Source organism: Sturnira hondurensis, unplaced genomic scaffold, assembly GCF_014824575.4.
Source record: "Sturnira hondurensis isolate 20B ecotype Veracruz unplaced genomic scaffold, ASM1482457v3 Scaffold0008196, whole genome shotgun sequence".
Taxonomy (NCBI): domain Eukaryota; kingdom Metazoa; phylum Chordata; class Mammalia; order Chiroptera; family Phyllostomidae; genus Sturnira; species Sturnira hondurensis.
In genome coordinates, this window is record NW_028080827.1 from 5,052,669 (window position 1) to 5,070,129 (window position 17,461).

General features: G+C 35.4%; 1 protein-coding gene across 1 annotated transcript in view; it reads right to left on the reverse strand.

The window, feature by feature from the left end:
• Nucleotides 1-17,461, reverse strand: part of FAM227B (family with sequence similarity 227 member B) — a 53,168-nt gene that overhangs the window by 2,928 nt on the left and 32,779 nt on the right. Inside the window, exons 5-7 of the mRNA XM_037054430.1 lie at nucleotides 13,177-13,212; nucleotides 12,599-12,703; nucleotides 7,186-7,284 (exon numbers count right to left, since the gene is read on the reverse strand). Coding sequence (XP_036910325.1) covers nucleotides 7,186-7,284; nucleotides 12,599-12,703; nucleotides 13,177-13,212 — 240 coding nt within the window. The remainder of the gene's footprint in view (nucleotides 1-7,185; nucleotides 7,285-12,598; nucleotides 12,704-13,176; nucleotides 13,213-17,461) is intronic.

Here is a 17,461-nt window from a genome sequence, read left to right on the forward strand (position 1 = left end):
ATATATATTTATTTTATGTCACCTTGCTATTGTTATCCTCTCTTATAAAGTGATATATACAGATCATTGTAATAAAAAGCATATATAAAAAAATACATATAACATTATATACACTTAATGTATATAATGTATCGATTTTACACATTTATATATTACAAAATGGTTATCAGCATAGCTATAACTAATACCTCTGTTATGGCACATAATTATCAGAGAATAAAAAGTGTATTTTTTAATAATTGAAGCCTGTTTAGGTGACTTAACATATTATAATCACCATTATATTATTTACATATTAAAACCATGATCAGACATCAAGAGATACGTGTTTCTACCAGTATTCTATTAGTAAAATCCATAAATTACTACATTTCTCTCAGAGTGATTAAGCATAGAAAGGAACAATATTTTTATATTAAAGGTTTAAAAAATTATTTACTATTTTGGTACTCTGCATTCTGGTAAGCATTTACAATCACACATTTAGCCCTTAATAATGTAAAATTTTAGAATAAAAAATGTCCCTTACAGGTCACCATCCTAATTTCTGGAAACTGTAAGTAATTTATTTAGCAAAAGGGCTTTACAGATATCTTTAATTAAGGATCTTGAGGTGTGGAGATTATCTTGAATTATCCAATGGGCCTTCAATGTAATTACAAGTGTCCTTTCAAGAAGGAGGCTGAGAAAAATTTTATTACAGAAGAGGAGAAGGCAAAGAGATGGCAGAAGTAGAGATTGGAGTGATGTGACCAGAAGCCACTAGAAGCTAGAAAAGGCTTATCCATTGGGGTCTCTTAAAAAACTAGCCCTGTTGATACCTTGATTTTAGCTCTTTAAGACTGAATTTGGGCTTCTGGTATAACTATAAGACAATTTCTGTTGTTTTAAGCCACTAAGTTTGTGACAATTTGTTATAGCAGCAATAGGAAACTAATATAGTCACCGAATCAAGTAGTGCTCATGTTTGCTGGTAAGTGATGGTATTCTTCGAAGAACTTGATGATTATTTTGGGAGGGGAACAGGGAGATGGGAGAATGCTTTAACATGTTGGTTTAGTTAATTTTATTAAATGAACTTTGAATATTTTACTACCAGAAACAATCATATATTTTATTTGTGGTTCATAAAACCATACTAATAATTAAGATGAAAATGTTGAACAAGATGAAAAAGGGAAACCTCTTAAGTTTTCTGTGAGCATCTTGTCTTCAGGAGATTAAGGGGAAGAGAGATCAAGGGTCAAATTGTGTTGAGAAATTTCTAAAGCAATATTGGTGCATGACATTGGAAGAGAGGGAAGTAAAAGCCACACTAAATATATTTAGATTCAGTTAATTTGCACTAAGTAATGAGACCTGAAAATAATTGTCTGATTTGAAATATTAATAACTTTATCTTCCTTAGGTAAGATAAATTGGATGAGACAATAGTAACAAAACTCCAACTCATTTGAATGAGTTAAAAATAATGGAAATTGGTCAATGAGAGATGAGGTTTCACTTCCACTTAAATAGCTCTGAAGAGGATAAACGTGTAGAGAGTCAGCCTGGTTCTCAAGAAAAGAAAGATGATCACCTCTAGACAACTTACATACCCTAAATCCTAACCATTTGCTAACTTTTTCCTGAAAATAAGAAAAAAAATCAGTATTAGCAGAGAAAATTCTAGTCTATTTTTGAGAGCACCATTGGTCTATAAAAGAATAAGTTTTGAATCATGGATCTGATGATCCTCTTTATCTGACAGACAACCAGCTGTGAAACTGAGAGACTGAATGTCTTAACAAGAGCCCCCAGGTAATCAGGAGCAGATTCCGACATGAAGCCAAGGCTTCTTCTGCCTTGTCACATGGTATGTATATGCTTCTGAATAAGACAGATAAAGATGGAACATACATATTTGGCAATTTGGGTTTGTTTACAAAGGTCATGTAATTATTTTTATTTTAGGTTTCTTTTACCCACGGAAAAAACATTTACTGACTCCAAAATACTTCTGTATTTCTGATTTAGAGATGTTAACACAACAAAGTATGTGAATGTGGCTTTTGCTTTGAAATACTAGCTGTTTAAATTTTAAAATATCCAATAAGATTCCTACCATCTTCATTTCATATAACTCAAGAACAAAAAATTATTTTAACCAACCCTACCCACTAGCTAGTATACTAGGAAAGTAAAACAAATACTTAATTCACAAATTTGTTCATTGTTCTTTACTGTAGCAAGTACTTAGTCCTTAGGTATAACACAAACTCTCAAATCCTCTTAGATAAAAAGATACATTGTACAGAAAAATAAATTGATAAATAATTTTGCATATAAATATAAAAAACCCAAGAATATACATAGAATAAGTCAACAGTTCTCAAATTATCTACATGCAAACAAAATATCTGTATTACACTAAGGAGATTCTGTAAGACTTTTCATCAAGGGAATAAAATATTTTGGAGTGAGGGGCATAAAGGAAACTATTTCTATTTCATTAGCTCTAAAAATAATTAGCATAATAGTTAATGTCTATGTTTACCTGAAAGAATGCATCGTTTCGACTTAGAGGTATGCTCATGAAAAGTCTTGTGTAACTTTCTGAGATTCTATCAAACAAGAAATCTTGATTTTCTTGGTCAGGCTTAAAAAATAGAACATGCATGGAATTAAAATCATTATATTACAATTTAAAGCTGGCATTTGTTTGTACACTGTCAGTGATTTTATCTATTCTTAAAGAGCAGATAGGCTGCTATAGTGGAATGAGCATGAGTTTTGGCACCACGCTGACCAGAGTTTGAAAGCAAGCTGTTATTTCATTCACTGTCTTACCTTGGGTGAGTCTTAGTTTCCTCATCTGCCAATTGTTGATCATATATATATATATATATATATATATATATATACACACACATATATATAATAAAGTGGTATCTTAAAATTAAATAAGAACAAGGATCACATTTTAGGTGAGGTACGTGTATTTCAAGACTTCAGGAGTGTGTGGCACACACATGCTTGACGGGTTAATGGAGGTTCTTTCACAGTAGTTGGCATGCAGGAGGAATCAATGACTTAGCTACCTTTTATTGTTCTATAACCATTCTAATTCTTGCATTACCAGTAACTCAGCATGAAATTAAAGTAATTACTAGGATGAAACAGTCACAGCCAGAACTAGTAAAATGGTGACATGACAGCTAAACTGAAAGCAAGGTAAGTATATTGTATAAAGGAAGAAATCTACAGATAACAATGGCAACATTCTAGTAAAGTCCTAATGTAGCACCCCGGATTCTTGCTTTATTAAGCGATTAAGAGACAAATTAGAGTCCAAATCTATGAATTAAGCAATAAAGATGAATTAAAGAGTCCATATTTATTTATGATATCAATTGCAGAAGCACCCTAGCATTAATACATTATGGTAATAAACAACCAAACTTTTTAAGGTTATCGGTAGTCTTCTATGAACTCAGAAAATCAAATGAGCTGGGATTTATAAACGCATATGCTCTTAGCCTAAAATTGAAGTCAGGTATCACCTGCATTAAGTCCCTCTATTTCAGTGATTGCACTGGTTCTTGGAAAGATTAAGAGAAAATTATTTAAGGTTATACAGTTAGGTAATCCAGAGCCAGACTAGAAACTAGATCTCCTAATTTCCAATGTGGCCCTCATACTTGTGCAAAAAATTTATGGAAGGAGATTATAGTAAACATAATATTAACAATTCTTGATCACTTATATAATAGGTAGTGGTTCTAAGATATAGAGTTGTTGGAGAATTAAATGAGTTGTGGGAGAATGAATATATATATATATATATATGGAGTTGTTAAAGAAATTCCTATTACTCATCACTAAGGAAGGATATGAGAAAGCAGACCCTGCACAGTTTGAGTTGCTTAAGGTTTTTGGTCAGGGATCCTTCAGAAAAGCTTTTTCTTGTCACAAAGAAGACCAGCCCTGATACTGGGCAGCTGTATGCAATCACGGTGTTTAAAAAAAAAAAAGCTTCAAGTTCAAGACAGAATTCCGACAAATAGGGAGAGGGATATACTGGTGGAAGTAAATCATCCATTTATTGTCAAATTGCATTATGCTTTCAGACTGAAGGAAGCTGTATTTAATACTGGATTCTCTCAAGGGAAGAGATGTCTTCACAGGATTATTCAAAAAGGTTCTGTCTACAGAGGGAGCCATGAAATTCTGCCTTGCAGAATCAGCCCTTGCTTTGCATCATCTGCACTGATCAGTAACTGTGTGCAGAGATGTGAAGCCACAAAACATTTTGCTTGGTGAAATAGGACATAGGAAGTTAACAGATTTTGGATACAGCACAGAATCAGTAGATCAAGAAAAGAAGCCCTACTCATTCTGTGGTACAGTGGAATATACGGCTCCTAAAGTATTCAATAGAAGAAGTCATTTCCACAGTGCTGATTGGTGGCCATACGGTGTACTTGTTTGAAATGCTTACTGGTACACTGCCATTTCAAGGTAAAGACAGAAATGAGACCATGAATGTGAAGTATATGAATTGAAAGAAGGTATAGGTGTTGGCTCCTATTCAGTTTGCATATATGCAGTTACCAACTTGGATTTTGCAGTGAAGATCACTGATAAAGATAAGTAAGATTCCTCAGAAGAAATTAAAGTTTGGAAGTACTGTGGACAACACTCAAACATAATCAGTTTAAAGGATGTTTATGATGACAGTAGTTACATTTATCTTGTTCTGGATTGGATGACAGGAGGAGAGCTACCTGACCATATTCTCAAACATGTTTTTCAGGACAGGAAGCAAATGAGGTACTGTTTGTAGTAACAAAGACAGATGACTATCTTCATTGTCAAGGAGTTGTTCATTGTGATCTTAAACCAGTAATAATTTATACACAGACAAATTAGCCAATGTGAATTCCATTAGGATCTGTGATTTTGAGTTTGTAAAACAACTCTGAGAAGAAAATGGACTTCTCTTAATCCCATGCTTCACTGCAAACTTTGTAGCATCTGCAATGCAGTTCTTAATGCAACAGGGCTACACTGCTGTTTGTGATATTTGGAGTCTGGGAGTCCTTTTTTACACAATGGTAGCCAGCTGCAATCCATTTGCTAGTGGCCCCAATGATACTCCTAAAGAGATACTGCTGCATATAGGCAATGGAAAGTTCTCTTTAAGTAGTAGAAATTGGAACAATATTTCAGATAGAACAAAGGATTTGCTTTCCTATATACTACATATGAACCCACATCAGCAGAACACTACAGAATAAGTATTAAAATTCTCATGGATAACCCACAGAAACAAGTTGCCCAATGATCCACCAAACAGAAATGACACGCCATGTGTCGTTATGAGAATGGTGGTTGCCACATAATCAGCCTTGACTTAAACGACCTTCCAACCAGTCCTAGAGCCAGTCGCTGCCTCAAGCTTAGCTCAGCCACAGAGCATGAAACAGTGGGCCTCAGCTGGCTTGTAAGATTTCCAGTATTCCTCAGCCAGATTGGGTGGAGAGAAAATGAAATGTGTGGCTTTTGCCTAATCTTGTATCAGAGGTTGTGTTTTCTGTTACATTTCTCAAATATGCTGTTTAAGCCTGTTTATTTAGGGGACATGAGATTAAAAAATAAATATACACAGGTCCACAGTATTCATAATATGTTGTTTTGCAGTAGTGTCCAAGATTTATTTAAGTGTATAATTGGTGTCCACAGGTTCTAACAACTCCTCTGCACACTAACTTCTAAAGTTGCCTTTAAATGAAGTTACTTTACTAATTGTTAAAAAAAATAGATGAACGAAGAACTGTTCTGGTTACATCATGGAAAATTTGCTTCAATTTGATCTGGATCACCCTAGAATACTAGCAGTCTACTAAATCAGATATTGCTCCTTAAAACATGTCACAAATCATGAATGATACTCAAAATTCTATCAAACTATAATATTTTAAAATTATTACACTTTAATTTCAGAAAGTAAATAGTTGCTAGAGAATAGTTTAAAGATAAATTTTTAAAAATCCAATTCCTTGTTAGTCCAAGAATCATCTTATAAAAGTAGTGGGATGTTAACATTTTTGCATCAAATCTGTATTTTGTTCAGAATCACAAAATAGTATTATGGCCTGACAAAACAGTTTTTAGGAACTCTGCTAGACTGTTTCTTCAAAAACTTGTTCTGCACCATCCTAACAGGTTTAGCAGGAAAGGAAGGTTTCCCTCTGTTATCATGGCAACACATACATGTGGGATCCAGATTTAGAAAAAGAAACTTAAGGTAACAAAACTCTCCTGATTTCACAAATTTCCCTAAGTAATTCCCTTTGTGGAATTAATGGGTCACTTCCTATGCTTTATTCAGCAACTACCAATATCAGAAATACTCTTACCTGGAATTACATTAAAGCACTGACTAAAGAGTTTGAGTGTAAAACTGGTAACACCCCTTTCTTCATGGTATGCAATTTCTGTGAAGAGTCATGAGCAGCTTTCTGTGGGTAATCTGGGCTGGGGAAAGGTGGGGAGTCGAGTCCATGTACAGGCTTCCTTGATGGGGTGGCAGGCCTTTTCAGTGCTTACCTACATTCTGACCCCTGGGATGCTCTGCGTTCCGTTCTTCCAGATCCAGAGGCTGCACAGCAGCCATTTATATTTGCTACTTTTTCTAGGGTCATGTATTTTCTAGTGTGAGATTTAGGTGCTGCTTATTGCAATTCTCTTATTGTTTCCCAGATACCCACATCTTTCTCTTTTAATCCTAATCAGAGTCCTAACCCTTATGAATTCAGTGAGGACCCTCTCTCCATCTGATCTGTAGACTCTTTTCCAAATGAAAACCTTTAATGTCACTGACTTGCAGTGGGTTTGGGGCTTAGTGTTTATCAGCACATTATAGTATTGAATAAAGCTACAACTTTATCATTCACTGCAATGTTTGATTTCACTCTTTTTCTGATTAAATGAAGACCCTGATTCTTTGAAATCCATATTAAAGTCTTAATTCTCTGAAAGAACTCTAGATTTCAAACAGGACTTCTAACATGAATGGAATACTAAAAAAACAAGCTCTGTGAAAGGATCCAGAACAACACTTTTTGCACCAGTGCTACCTCTGCTGAAAAATAAACTAGCTGCAAATCAACATAAAGAAGAAAGTTAAAAAAGCCATTATACCTTAAATTTATGGAGAAACCACCACCAAAAGCAATCATGCAAAAGAGCAATAGAGGCTTCTGACAGAAAATGAGTCCTCCACATTTTAAGAACTTTTTCCTATGGGGAAAAAAAAGACAAATAGGGGTCAAATTAAAATACATTATAGAACAAGTGGATGTAAATAGGCTTTGTAAAGAGCACGTGTTCAGTGGTGACAGACCAGTGCTGTTCAGTATAAATTTAATGTGGAGCCACATGGGTAATATATTTTACAGTAGCCATGTAAAAAAAGTAAAAGGTGAAATTAATCTTAATGATCTGTATTTAACCAAATATATTTAAACTATCATCATATTATCATACAATTATAAAGTTATTAATTAATGATTTACATTCTTTCTGGGTACTAGGCCTTTGAAATGTACTGTATAATTCACACTTACAGCACATCTCAGTTTGAACACTAAAGTTTCACCATAAATACGAGGTCAGTATTTAGACTAAATAAAATATATGCTTGTCATTTTGTTTTAATCATAATCAAAAGTTTTTTGATATATGAATCAAGTATTAGTTTTTGAATTTATATAAAATTAAAATAAAATTAAAAAAATTTCAGCTCCATCATATTAGCCACATTTTATGTGCTCAACAGTCACACTTGGTTAGAACCTATGGAAACCATGACAGTGTAGGCTAGAGCAAGAATAGCAAAAATCCACGATATGCTACAATTTCCCCTTTACCCTGAAGACAGATACCAACAATCATGGAATTCTATCCCAATGAACCCCATTATAACCCCAGACCCTATCTAAACATAGTGTTCTCTTTAAGCAATTGATCAAAATTGGCACATAAGGTTAAATCTATTTACCATGATTACTACAGACCATAAATCTTGGTTTAAACAGGCACATTCAATAGATCTTATTCAGCTAAAGGTTTTTAAATGCAAGAATCAGTAGAGTCCAAGATTTTAAAAAATGAGATACACAGGTATAAATTTTTGTTCCTCAAGTACAAGTCTACAAAAACCCCACACCATGCACACTTTATAGCAAGGAGATTACTTATCATGCATTCTGTGGGGCATTTCTCTTTCACAGGCTACTTACATCGGTAACAGCATCAACTTAAATTTGGTACAATGATCCCTACCTATCATGGGAGTTATTCCAGACACCCCTGTGATAGGTGAAAATCTGTGAAGTAACGGCGTTATATTTATTCTATTATTTATATATTTATTAAGGCTTTACAAACCCTTCCCATACCCCTATAAACCTTTCCCACTCTCCTATTGACCGATCCTACACTCTTACGAACACTTCATATGCTCTTAAACACTTTCTACACTCTTAAACCTATGTAATTTTAACAACATATAAAATTCTATATGGGTACTCACCAGTGAAATATACAGTTGTCCCTTGCTATATTGCGGTTCACTTAATTGTGGCTTCACTGTATTGTGGGTTTCTGTGAAGCCGCAACAAAGTGAACCACAATACAGCGAGGGACGACTGTACTTCTTAATTGCAAAGGACATATATAGGGTATATAAGGAAAAAAGTACAAAACTGAAATACAGGAGGAAAGCTGAATAGTTTTTCTTAAATTGTTTGCAAATTTCAAGCAAAGATGTTTTTTAGTATAAAGTAACTGCATGTCTATTCTTAGTACTGGTTATGCTTAGTATCACTAACTTCTTTTTTTCAGAAAATTCAAAATTCTTTAAAATGTATCAGTAATTAGTCAAGACAACCAAAAAAAGGAAATTGGAAAAAAAATGAAACCCACCTTAAAAATTTAAATGTTCTCTCCATCCCTCACCTCCTTCCACCTTTGTGATAATTATTGGGATTCAAGTAAACGTAAATATACCTTAAAACCTATACATTATCTGACTTGGAACTTTTTCTCTTAATATTGACTCTAAGTTGAACAAAATTACTTCTAATGTTTTCTTGAATCTCTGTGTATGTAAACATGCTTGTGGCTCAGCTTTCTCCTTGCATCTGTAATATAGGCCCCATTTCACTTAATTCAACTTAATACAATCTTTACTAAAGCATCATCTCTACCCAACATTGTGTTCTGCATGGTACAGGGGATAATATACACTTTCACTCAAGAAATTTAATCTATGACTGTATGTGCAGGAATGTGTTTGAGGGGGTTAGGGAAATTCAGTCATTTCAATAAATTTCCACACCTTCAAGCAAATAACACTAGCCTTTAACCTTCTCTTTCTGAGTTCTAGATCCGTAAGTTCAATCCTTTTAAGTTATTATAGGAACTTCTTTTTTGTTTTCTCTTTTATATTAAAGTTATTGCGGTGACACTGGTTAGTAAGATTATACAGGCTTTGAGTGTTGATTTCTATATTGCTTTGTTTGCCCACCACCAATAGTCAAATTACCTCTGTCACCATGTATTTGGTTCCCTTTACCCTTTACCACTTACCCTTTACCCTTTACCCCCTCCACCCACTTACCCTTTGGTTCCCTTTACCCTTTACCCCCTCCACCCACTTCCCTCTGGTAACCACCATCCTGTTGTCTGTGTCTTTGTGTATCAATTTTATATCCCACATACGGTTGAAATCATATGGTTCCTAGCTTCTTCTGACTTATTGCATTTAGCATAATATTCTCAAAGTCCATCAGTGTTATTGCAAATGGAAGTATTTCATCTTTTCTCATGGCTAAGCAGTATTCCATAATATATATGTTCCACCTCATCTTTACCCAGTCATCTATGGCAGGACACTTTGGTTGTCTCCATTTCTTGGGCACCGTGAATTATGTTGCAGTATATCTTTGTGAATACAAGCTTTTCAAGTAGATAACCAGAAGAGGGATTGTTGGGTCATATGGTAACTCTAATTGCTTGAGGAACTGCCATACCATTTTCCATAGTGGCTGTACCAGTTTACATGTCCAATCAGTGAATGAGAGTTCCTTTTTCTTCACAACCTCTCCAACAGAGAGGTGTTATTACTTGACCTGTTGTTAATAGCTATTCTAACATGTGTGAGGTGGTATCCCATTGTAGTTTTGATTTGCAGTTTTCTAACAGCTTGTGAAGTTGACCATCTTTTCATATATCTGTTGGCCATTTATATGTCTTATTGGGAGGAGTATTTGTTCAGGTCCTCTGCATATTTTTTAATTGGATTATTTGTTTGGTATTGAGTTGTATGAGTTCTTTATATATTTTGGCTTATAATTCCTGTTGGAGCTGTTTGCAAATATCATCTCCCATTTGGTCGGTTGCCTTTTTGTTTTGCTGGCAGTTTCTTTTGCTATGCGAAGCTTTTTAGTTTGATATAGTCCCATTTATTAATTTTTAACTTTATTTTTCTTGCCTTTGGGGTCAAATTCATAAAATCTTCTCTAAGACCAAGATCCATGAGTTTAGTAGCTATGCTTTTTTTCTACATAATTTATTGTTTCAGATCTTATATTTATGTCTTTGATCCATTTTGAATTAATTTTTGTACATGTGGACAAACTGTAGTCTAGTTTCATTCTTTCGCATGTGCCTTTCCAATTTTCCCAATACCACTTACTTAAGAGGCTTTCTTTTCTCCATTGTGTGCTTTTGGCTCCCTTGTTAAAAATTATTTGCCCATATATATGTGGTTTTATTTCTGGCCTCTCAATTCTGTTCCATTGGCCTGTGTGTCTGTTTTTCTGCCAGTGCCATGCTGTTTTGATTATTGTTGCTCTGTAATGTAAACATTTCTATGAAATAAACTTTCCTCTGTTATTTTCATAATCTATTTATTTTTAATGCCATTGCATTGTACATGCTCTAGTAAGTCAATTTAAATTTGATTTTGAAATCAGGTAGGGGTATTAATAAAGGAAATATGGGTATCTGTGTGTTGATATGCCTTTGATATACAAACTTGTAATATCTGAACCCAGCAGCTGGTCATATACCCTTCCCCCCGCCCTATTACTCATATCTACTTTCTACTTCCACTCTTCACTTTCCTATTTCTTTTAATTATGCCAGCATCTTCCAAGTTAACCATGTTAAAAATTCCTCATAGCTATAACTTCTATGCCATGTTTATATGGTTGCCTTGTGATACATGGTAGGTATATATGCATCTACATTTAAAATCAGTCCCATCTTAGAACATAAAATATTAGGGTTAGAAAGAATATTATAGATGATCTACAACAATATTCATACAATTATTTTGACAACAATTATATTAATTTATTTTAACAACAACAATTTTTTTCATGAGTTAATTTGGAAAATATAGTTAGGGAAAGGAATAACTATGCTCAGGTAAAACTATAATTAGCATCTATATTTTTTCTTTAAAAAATGGGATCATGTGATTGGATTAAGAGGACACACTAAGCATTCCTTCTCATTAAAGTCCCATAAAATACAAAAGAGAATTGAAAAACATTTCTATTAGCATGGGAAATAAGAGAGAATGTCATCACTGAATCATTGTAGGGGGATCATTATAAATTGAAGTGAGCTGTGGTTTTCTAACTGTGGCACAAACAGGAGATCCAAATAGGTCAGTAACATTCTACTTCTTGGAACAATGGATATTGAAGATGGAACACTGAGGAGATATATTTAGCTTCATCTTGAAGGGAGTGTAAAAAGGGCAGGAAATAACGGCTGGAACAGATTTATAATGTTGATAATGCTCCTTCTGAAGAACCACAGAGGACTATAGTAGAGGAGAAAACAACATGGTTTCAGTGTTGAGAAATAAAGAGCTACCCAAAGCAGGGGGCTTAAAGGATGGGGAAGAGGGCCTACTAGGGAACAAGCCCATCTCAGAGAACTGTCTGAAAAAAATCTGCCCAGGGGGTAAAAGGAGCACTGTTCCAGCCTCCAGGAAATAGAAACCTTGTTAGGTAACTATCTAAAATTTAGAGTGGGTGGGAAGTCAATTTGAGTAACTAGTCAACCCTCAACCTACTAAATCAATGGTCAACAATCTAGTTATCTTCCTATGCCTGCACTTTTTAATCAATTAGTTACCCTATAGGGATACCACTCAAAAATTCCCTAGGCATTAGAGGCTATAAAGGTGGGGCCATGGGAAAGAGCTCTCAGAGTTATTTTAGAATCAAAATGAGCAGACTAAAATATCCTGAGTTGATAAGAGCAGGAAGAAGGAGGGGAAAATACCTCCTACAGTCACACGTCTAGCCAATGCGCACAAGCAACCTCAGATTTCTGAGGAAGAATCACAGAGTCCAATACATCCACTTCTAGTGGTCAGGGTGTAAAACATCACTGCTCATTCCTGCCAGACTTAACACCCAAAGGATTAAATCTTACTTAAACACCTACTTTGTCAGATATTTATATAAAGGTCTGATTCATTAAATCATATCCTTGAAATTTATCATACAATGAATAAAAAATTACATACATCAAAGTTTTGAGCTTTTAAAATAAAAACAAGTATTCGTCTAGCATCCAATTTTCTGGGTAGTTGAGTAAGCACATGTTTTTTGAATCCTGAGAAGTTGCAACCCTAGAAAGAGGGGATTTCAAACAACAGTAATTACTTCACTCCTTGTAGTTTAGTAATTTCATATGGCTACAGAAGACAGATAAATACTTAGCTATTATTAGGCAATTATTTTATTTCTTTGTATGAAAATAAAGTATTTATGCCCCCTAAGAAAAATCTTTGTATTATCAAAGATTTCAGAAGCATCTCTAATTAAGATCCCTGGCACATCCACGTGCCAAATCCAAAAGCAAAACAAAGTTACATTTCAGAACGAATTTGATACAACTCAAATAAATAATCAAGAATTTTATCTAGGTTACACATAAGAAAAGAGACTAAGCAGAAAAAGAAAGATTCTATACCTGTTCCCAACTCTCTCTTTCCGAGAGTCACTATGCTTATTTATACTTACATTTATGTTATTATAAACATTCTTTTACTTCCACATAATAGTGTGATACATAACCACATAAAACAGAAATTTTTAATACCTCTATATTCTTCTTTGTCTCCATGTCATCTGAAAGCTGGAAAACATTTAAAATAAAATCTTTAAAGTTCTAAATTAAAGAATTTTTAGGAAGCAAGCATGTACAATGGATTAAAGATAGTTTATTCAATAATTGGTATTGGGAAAATTGGACAGATACCTGAAGAAAAATGAAACTAGACCACCTTCTTATACCACACACAAAAATATATTCAAAATGGATCAAAGACTTAAATGCTAGATCTGAAACCATAAAAATCCTAGAAGAAAACATAGGCAGCAAATCTCAGATGTTGCTCATAGAAATTTTTTATCAGATATATATCCCCAGGCAAAGGAAACAAAAGAAAAAAATAAACAAATGGGACAAATAAAAAATTTTGCACAGCAAAAGAAAACATCAACAAAATTAAAAAACAGCCCACAGAATAGGAGAACATATTCACCAATACATCTGATAAGGGGTTAGTATCCAAATTTTATAAAGTACTTAAAAAACTCAATACCAAAAAAGCAAAAAATCTAATAAAAAATGGGCAAAGGACCCGAATACACACTTCTCCAAAGAGGACATACTGATGGCTGATAGACATATGAGAAGATGCTCAACATCACTAATCATCAGAGAAATGCAAATAAAAAACACAATGAGACACCATCTCATACCTGTCAGAATGGCTACCATCAATAAATCAAAAACAAGTGCTGGCAAGGATGTGGAGAAAGAGTAACCCTTTTGCATGGTTGGTGGGAATGCAGACTGGTGCAGCCACTGTGGAAAGTAGTACATAGACACCTCAAAAAATTCAAAACAGATTTGCCTTTTGACCTATCAATCCCACTTCTGAGAATATATCCAAAGGAACCCAAAGCACTAATTGGAAACAACATAAGCACCCTTATTTTCATTGCAGTGTTATTTACAATCACCAAGATATGGAAGCAGCCCAAGTATCCATCAATAGATGAGTGGATAAAACAACTATGGGACATTTATACAATAGAATACGACTTGACTGTAGAAAACATGAAAATTTTACCCTTTGCGACCAGGTCCAGTATGGATGAACCTGGAGAACATTGCGCTAAGTAAAATAAGCCAGTCAGAGAAAGACAAATACCATATGATTTCAGTCATATGTGGAATCTAACAAACAAACTGCACTAACAAGCAAAAGAGGGACAGACTCCTAGATGGAGAACAGATGACAGCTAGTGGAGAATGGGGTAGGGGAGGTTACAGGTGGAGGGACAGAGCAAAAAGAAAAGAGGACTCATGGACATAGACTCGTGGTGATGGTGGGGGCAGAGAAGTATAAGGGGACTAAATAGTAATGGGACAAATACATCATAAAGATTATATATTAAATAAATAAAGTAAAATAAAAACTTCACATTTGGTAAATTTGCTCAGTTAACTTGTGTGTGTGCATGTGTGTATCTCCCACTGAAGCCTAGAATGCTGTTATTTTTTTAATTTCATAAAACAAAATTTATTAAAGAATTACTTTTTATTCTGTGACTTGCTTGCCCCTTTTCAAGGTTAAAATTCTGTTTATTTTTTAAAAATATACTTTGTTGCTTATGCTATTATAGTTGTCCCATTTTTTCTCCCCTTTATTCCCCTCTGCTTTGTACCCCTCCTCCCACCATCATTCCCCTATCTTAGTTCATGTCCATGGGTCATACATATTATGTTCTTTGGCTTCTCCATTTCCTATACCATTCTTAACCTCCCCCTCTCTATTTTGTACCTACCATTTAAGCTTCTTATTCCCTGTACATTTTCCCTCATTCTCCCCATTCCCCCTCCCTGCTGATAACCCCCCATGTGATCTCCATTTCTGTGAATCTGTTCCTGTTCTAGTTGTTTGCTTAGTTCATTTTTGGTTTTGTTTTCTTTAGGTTCAGTTGTCAATAGTTGTTTGCTGTCATTTTACTGTTTATATTTTTTATCATCTTCTTTATCTAAGTTCCTTTAACATTTCATATAATAAGGACTTGGTGATGATAAACTCCTTTACCTTGACCTTATCTGGGAACTATTTTATCTGCCCTTCCATTCTAAATGATAGCTTTGCTGGATAGAGTAATCTTGGATATAGATCCTTGCCTTTCATGACTTGGAATACTTCTTTCCAGCCCCTTCTTACCTGCAAGCATTCTTCTGAGAAATCACTGATAGTCTTATGGGAACTCCTTTGTAGGGAACTGTCTCCTTTTCTCTTGCTGCTTTTAAGATACTCTCCTTCTCTTTAATCCTGGGTAATGTAATCATGATACACCTTGGTGTGTTCTTCCTTGGGTCCAAATTTTGGGGGACTCTCTGAACTTCCTGGACTTCCTAGAAGTCTATTTCCTTTCCCAGATTGAGGCAGTTCTCCTTCATTATTTGTTCAATAAGTTTTCAATTTCTTGCTCTTCCTCTTCTTCTAGAAGCCCTATGATTCAGCTATTACAATGTTTAAAGTTGTCCTGGAGATTTCTAAACTTCACCTCATTTTGCTGAATTCCTTGCTTCTTCATTCTATTGTGGTTTAATGTTTATTTCTTCTTTCTGGCCCACACTGTTAATTTGAGTCCTGCTTTCCTTCCTGTCACTGTTGGTTCCCTGTACATTTTCCTTTATTTCACTTTTCCTAGCCTTCACTTCTTCCTCCATCTTGCAACCATATTCAACCATTTCTGTGAGCATCCTGATTACCAGTGTTTTGAACTCTGCATCTGACAGGTTGGCTATCTCTTCAACACTTAGTTGTCTTTTTTCTGGAGTTTTATCTGTTCTTTCATTTGAGCCATATTTTTTGTCTCTTGTGCCTGTTAGGTAGTAAGGGGCAGACCCTTAGGTATTTGCCAGGGTGGGGCAACCCACTTCCCTGCATTATGGTGCTGTATGGGACAGGGGTCTGAGAGGAAACAATGCTGCTTGCTCAGCTCTCAGATGGCTTTCAGTCACTTCCTCCTCTACCCACAAGCAAATTGGGCCCTTCTGGTGCTGATTCCTGGGTGTGTGGTTTGGTGTAGGTTCTAGAACCCTGTGGGTCTCTCCAGTGCACTCTCCTGTGAGCCTGAGAGTTTCTCCTGCCACCTCAACTCCCTCAGGTTTTTTCTGTCAGAGGTTTTGAGGCTTTATATCCCCATGCTGGAACCCTGGGTTGCATGGTCTATCTTGCTCCCCTGTTGTTCCTCCAAGTTTATCTGCATGCAAATGTGGAACTGACCACTCCACCAGTGCTTTGCCATGAGTCCTCTTCACCCCAGCTTCCTGTCTCTGCCCCTCCTACCAGTCTGGGTGAATGTTTCTTCTTTAACTCATTGGTTGTTGGCTTTTCATACAGTTCGTTTTTCTGGTAGCTCTGGTTGCTTTCTGTTTTTTGAATTTGTTGTTGTCCTCCTTTTGGTTGTGCAAGGAGGCAAAGCATATCTACCTATGCCTCCATCTTGACCTAAAGTCTGTGGTTGTTGCTGTGTTAGATGCTAAGAATACAAAGATGGCCCTTGCCCTTAAGTCAGTCATAGGTCAGGAGGGGAATAAGATACATATACAAACAGAACACGAAGAGATAAGGGCTAAAACAGAAATGTGAATAGACTACTTACTACAATTTGGATTCTCTAGGAAATAGCCTCTGAGGTAGAGTTAATGTTCAGAATTTTATTGGGAGTGCCTTTGGGATCAGTAACTATGAAAGGAAAGGGGAGACACAAGATTGGGAAGATGGAGAAGTCAGCTATGATACAAGTCTAACAGTCTCAACTGACCCTAAGAAGAGCTCCACAGCTGAAAGAACCCACCATCACAGTCCTTCACTGGGTTGAAACAGCCAGTCATTTTTACCTCCAACTTGATTGGTCATTGGGTGTGGGTGGTTCCTGGAGGGCTTGTTCTCAGGAGTTCTATGTAGGTGAGGCAATCCCTAACCGGGCTCTAGGGTGTGTCGGAACAGCACTCTCAGCAGCTAGAGCATCAAATCCTTCCGTGAAGGGGATTTGACTACTCTGTGTGGCACATCTCATGTTCACTATACTCCTTTACACAGAAAAGAAGTAGCCTTCCGTAAACATTATTTTTTGATCATTTAGACATGTTGATATATTGTTTACTAATTTCCATATCCTTACTTCCTCCAGGAAAATGTTAATATACAAACAATATGACACAATAGACATTATTATAGAGGAGATGAATTGGAAATAAACTTGAAAGGACAGTAACAGATTACTAACAGAAAGAGAATCACATTATTGGCATTTTTAAACTGTGCAAAGGAGTAAAAAAGAAAGAC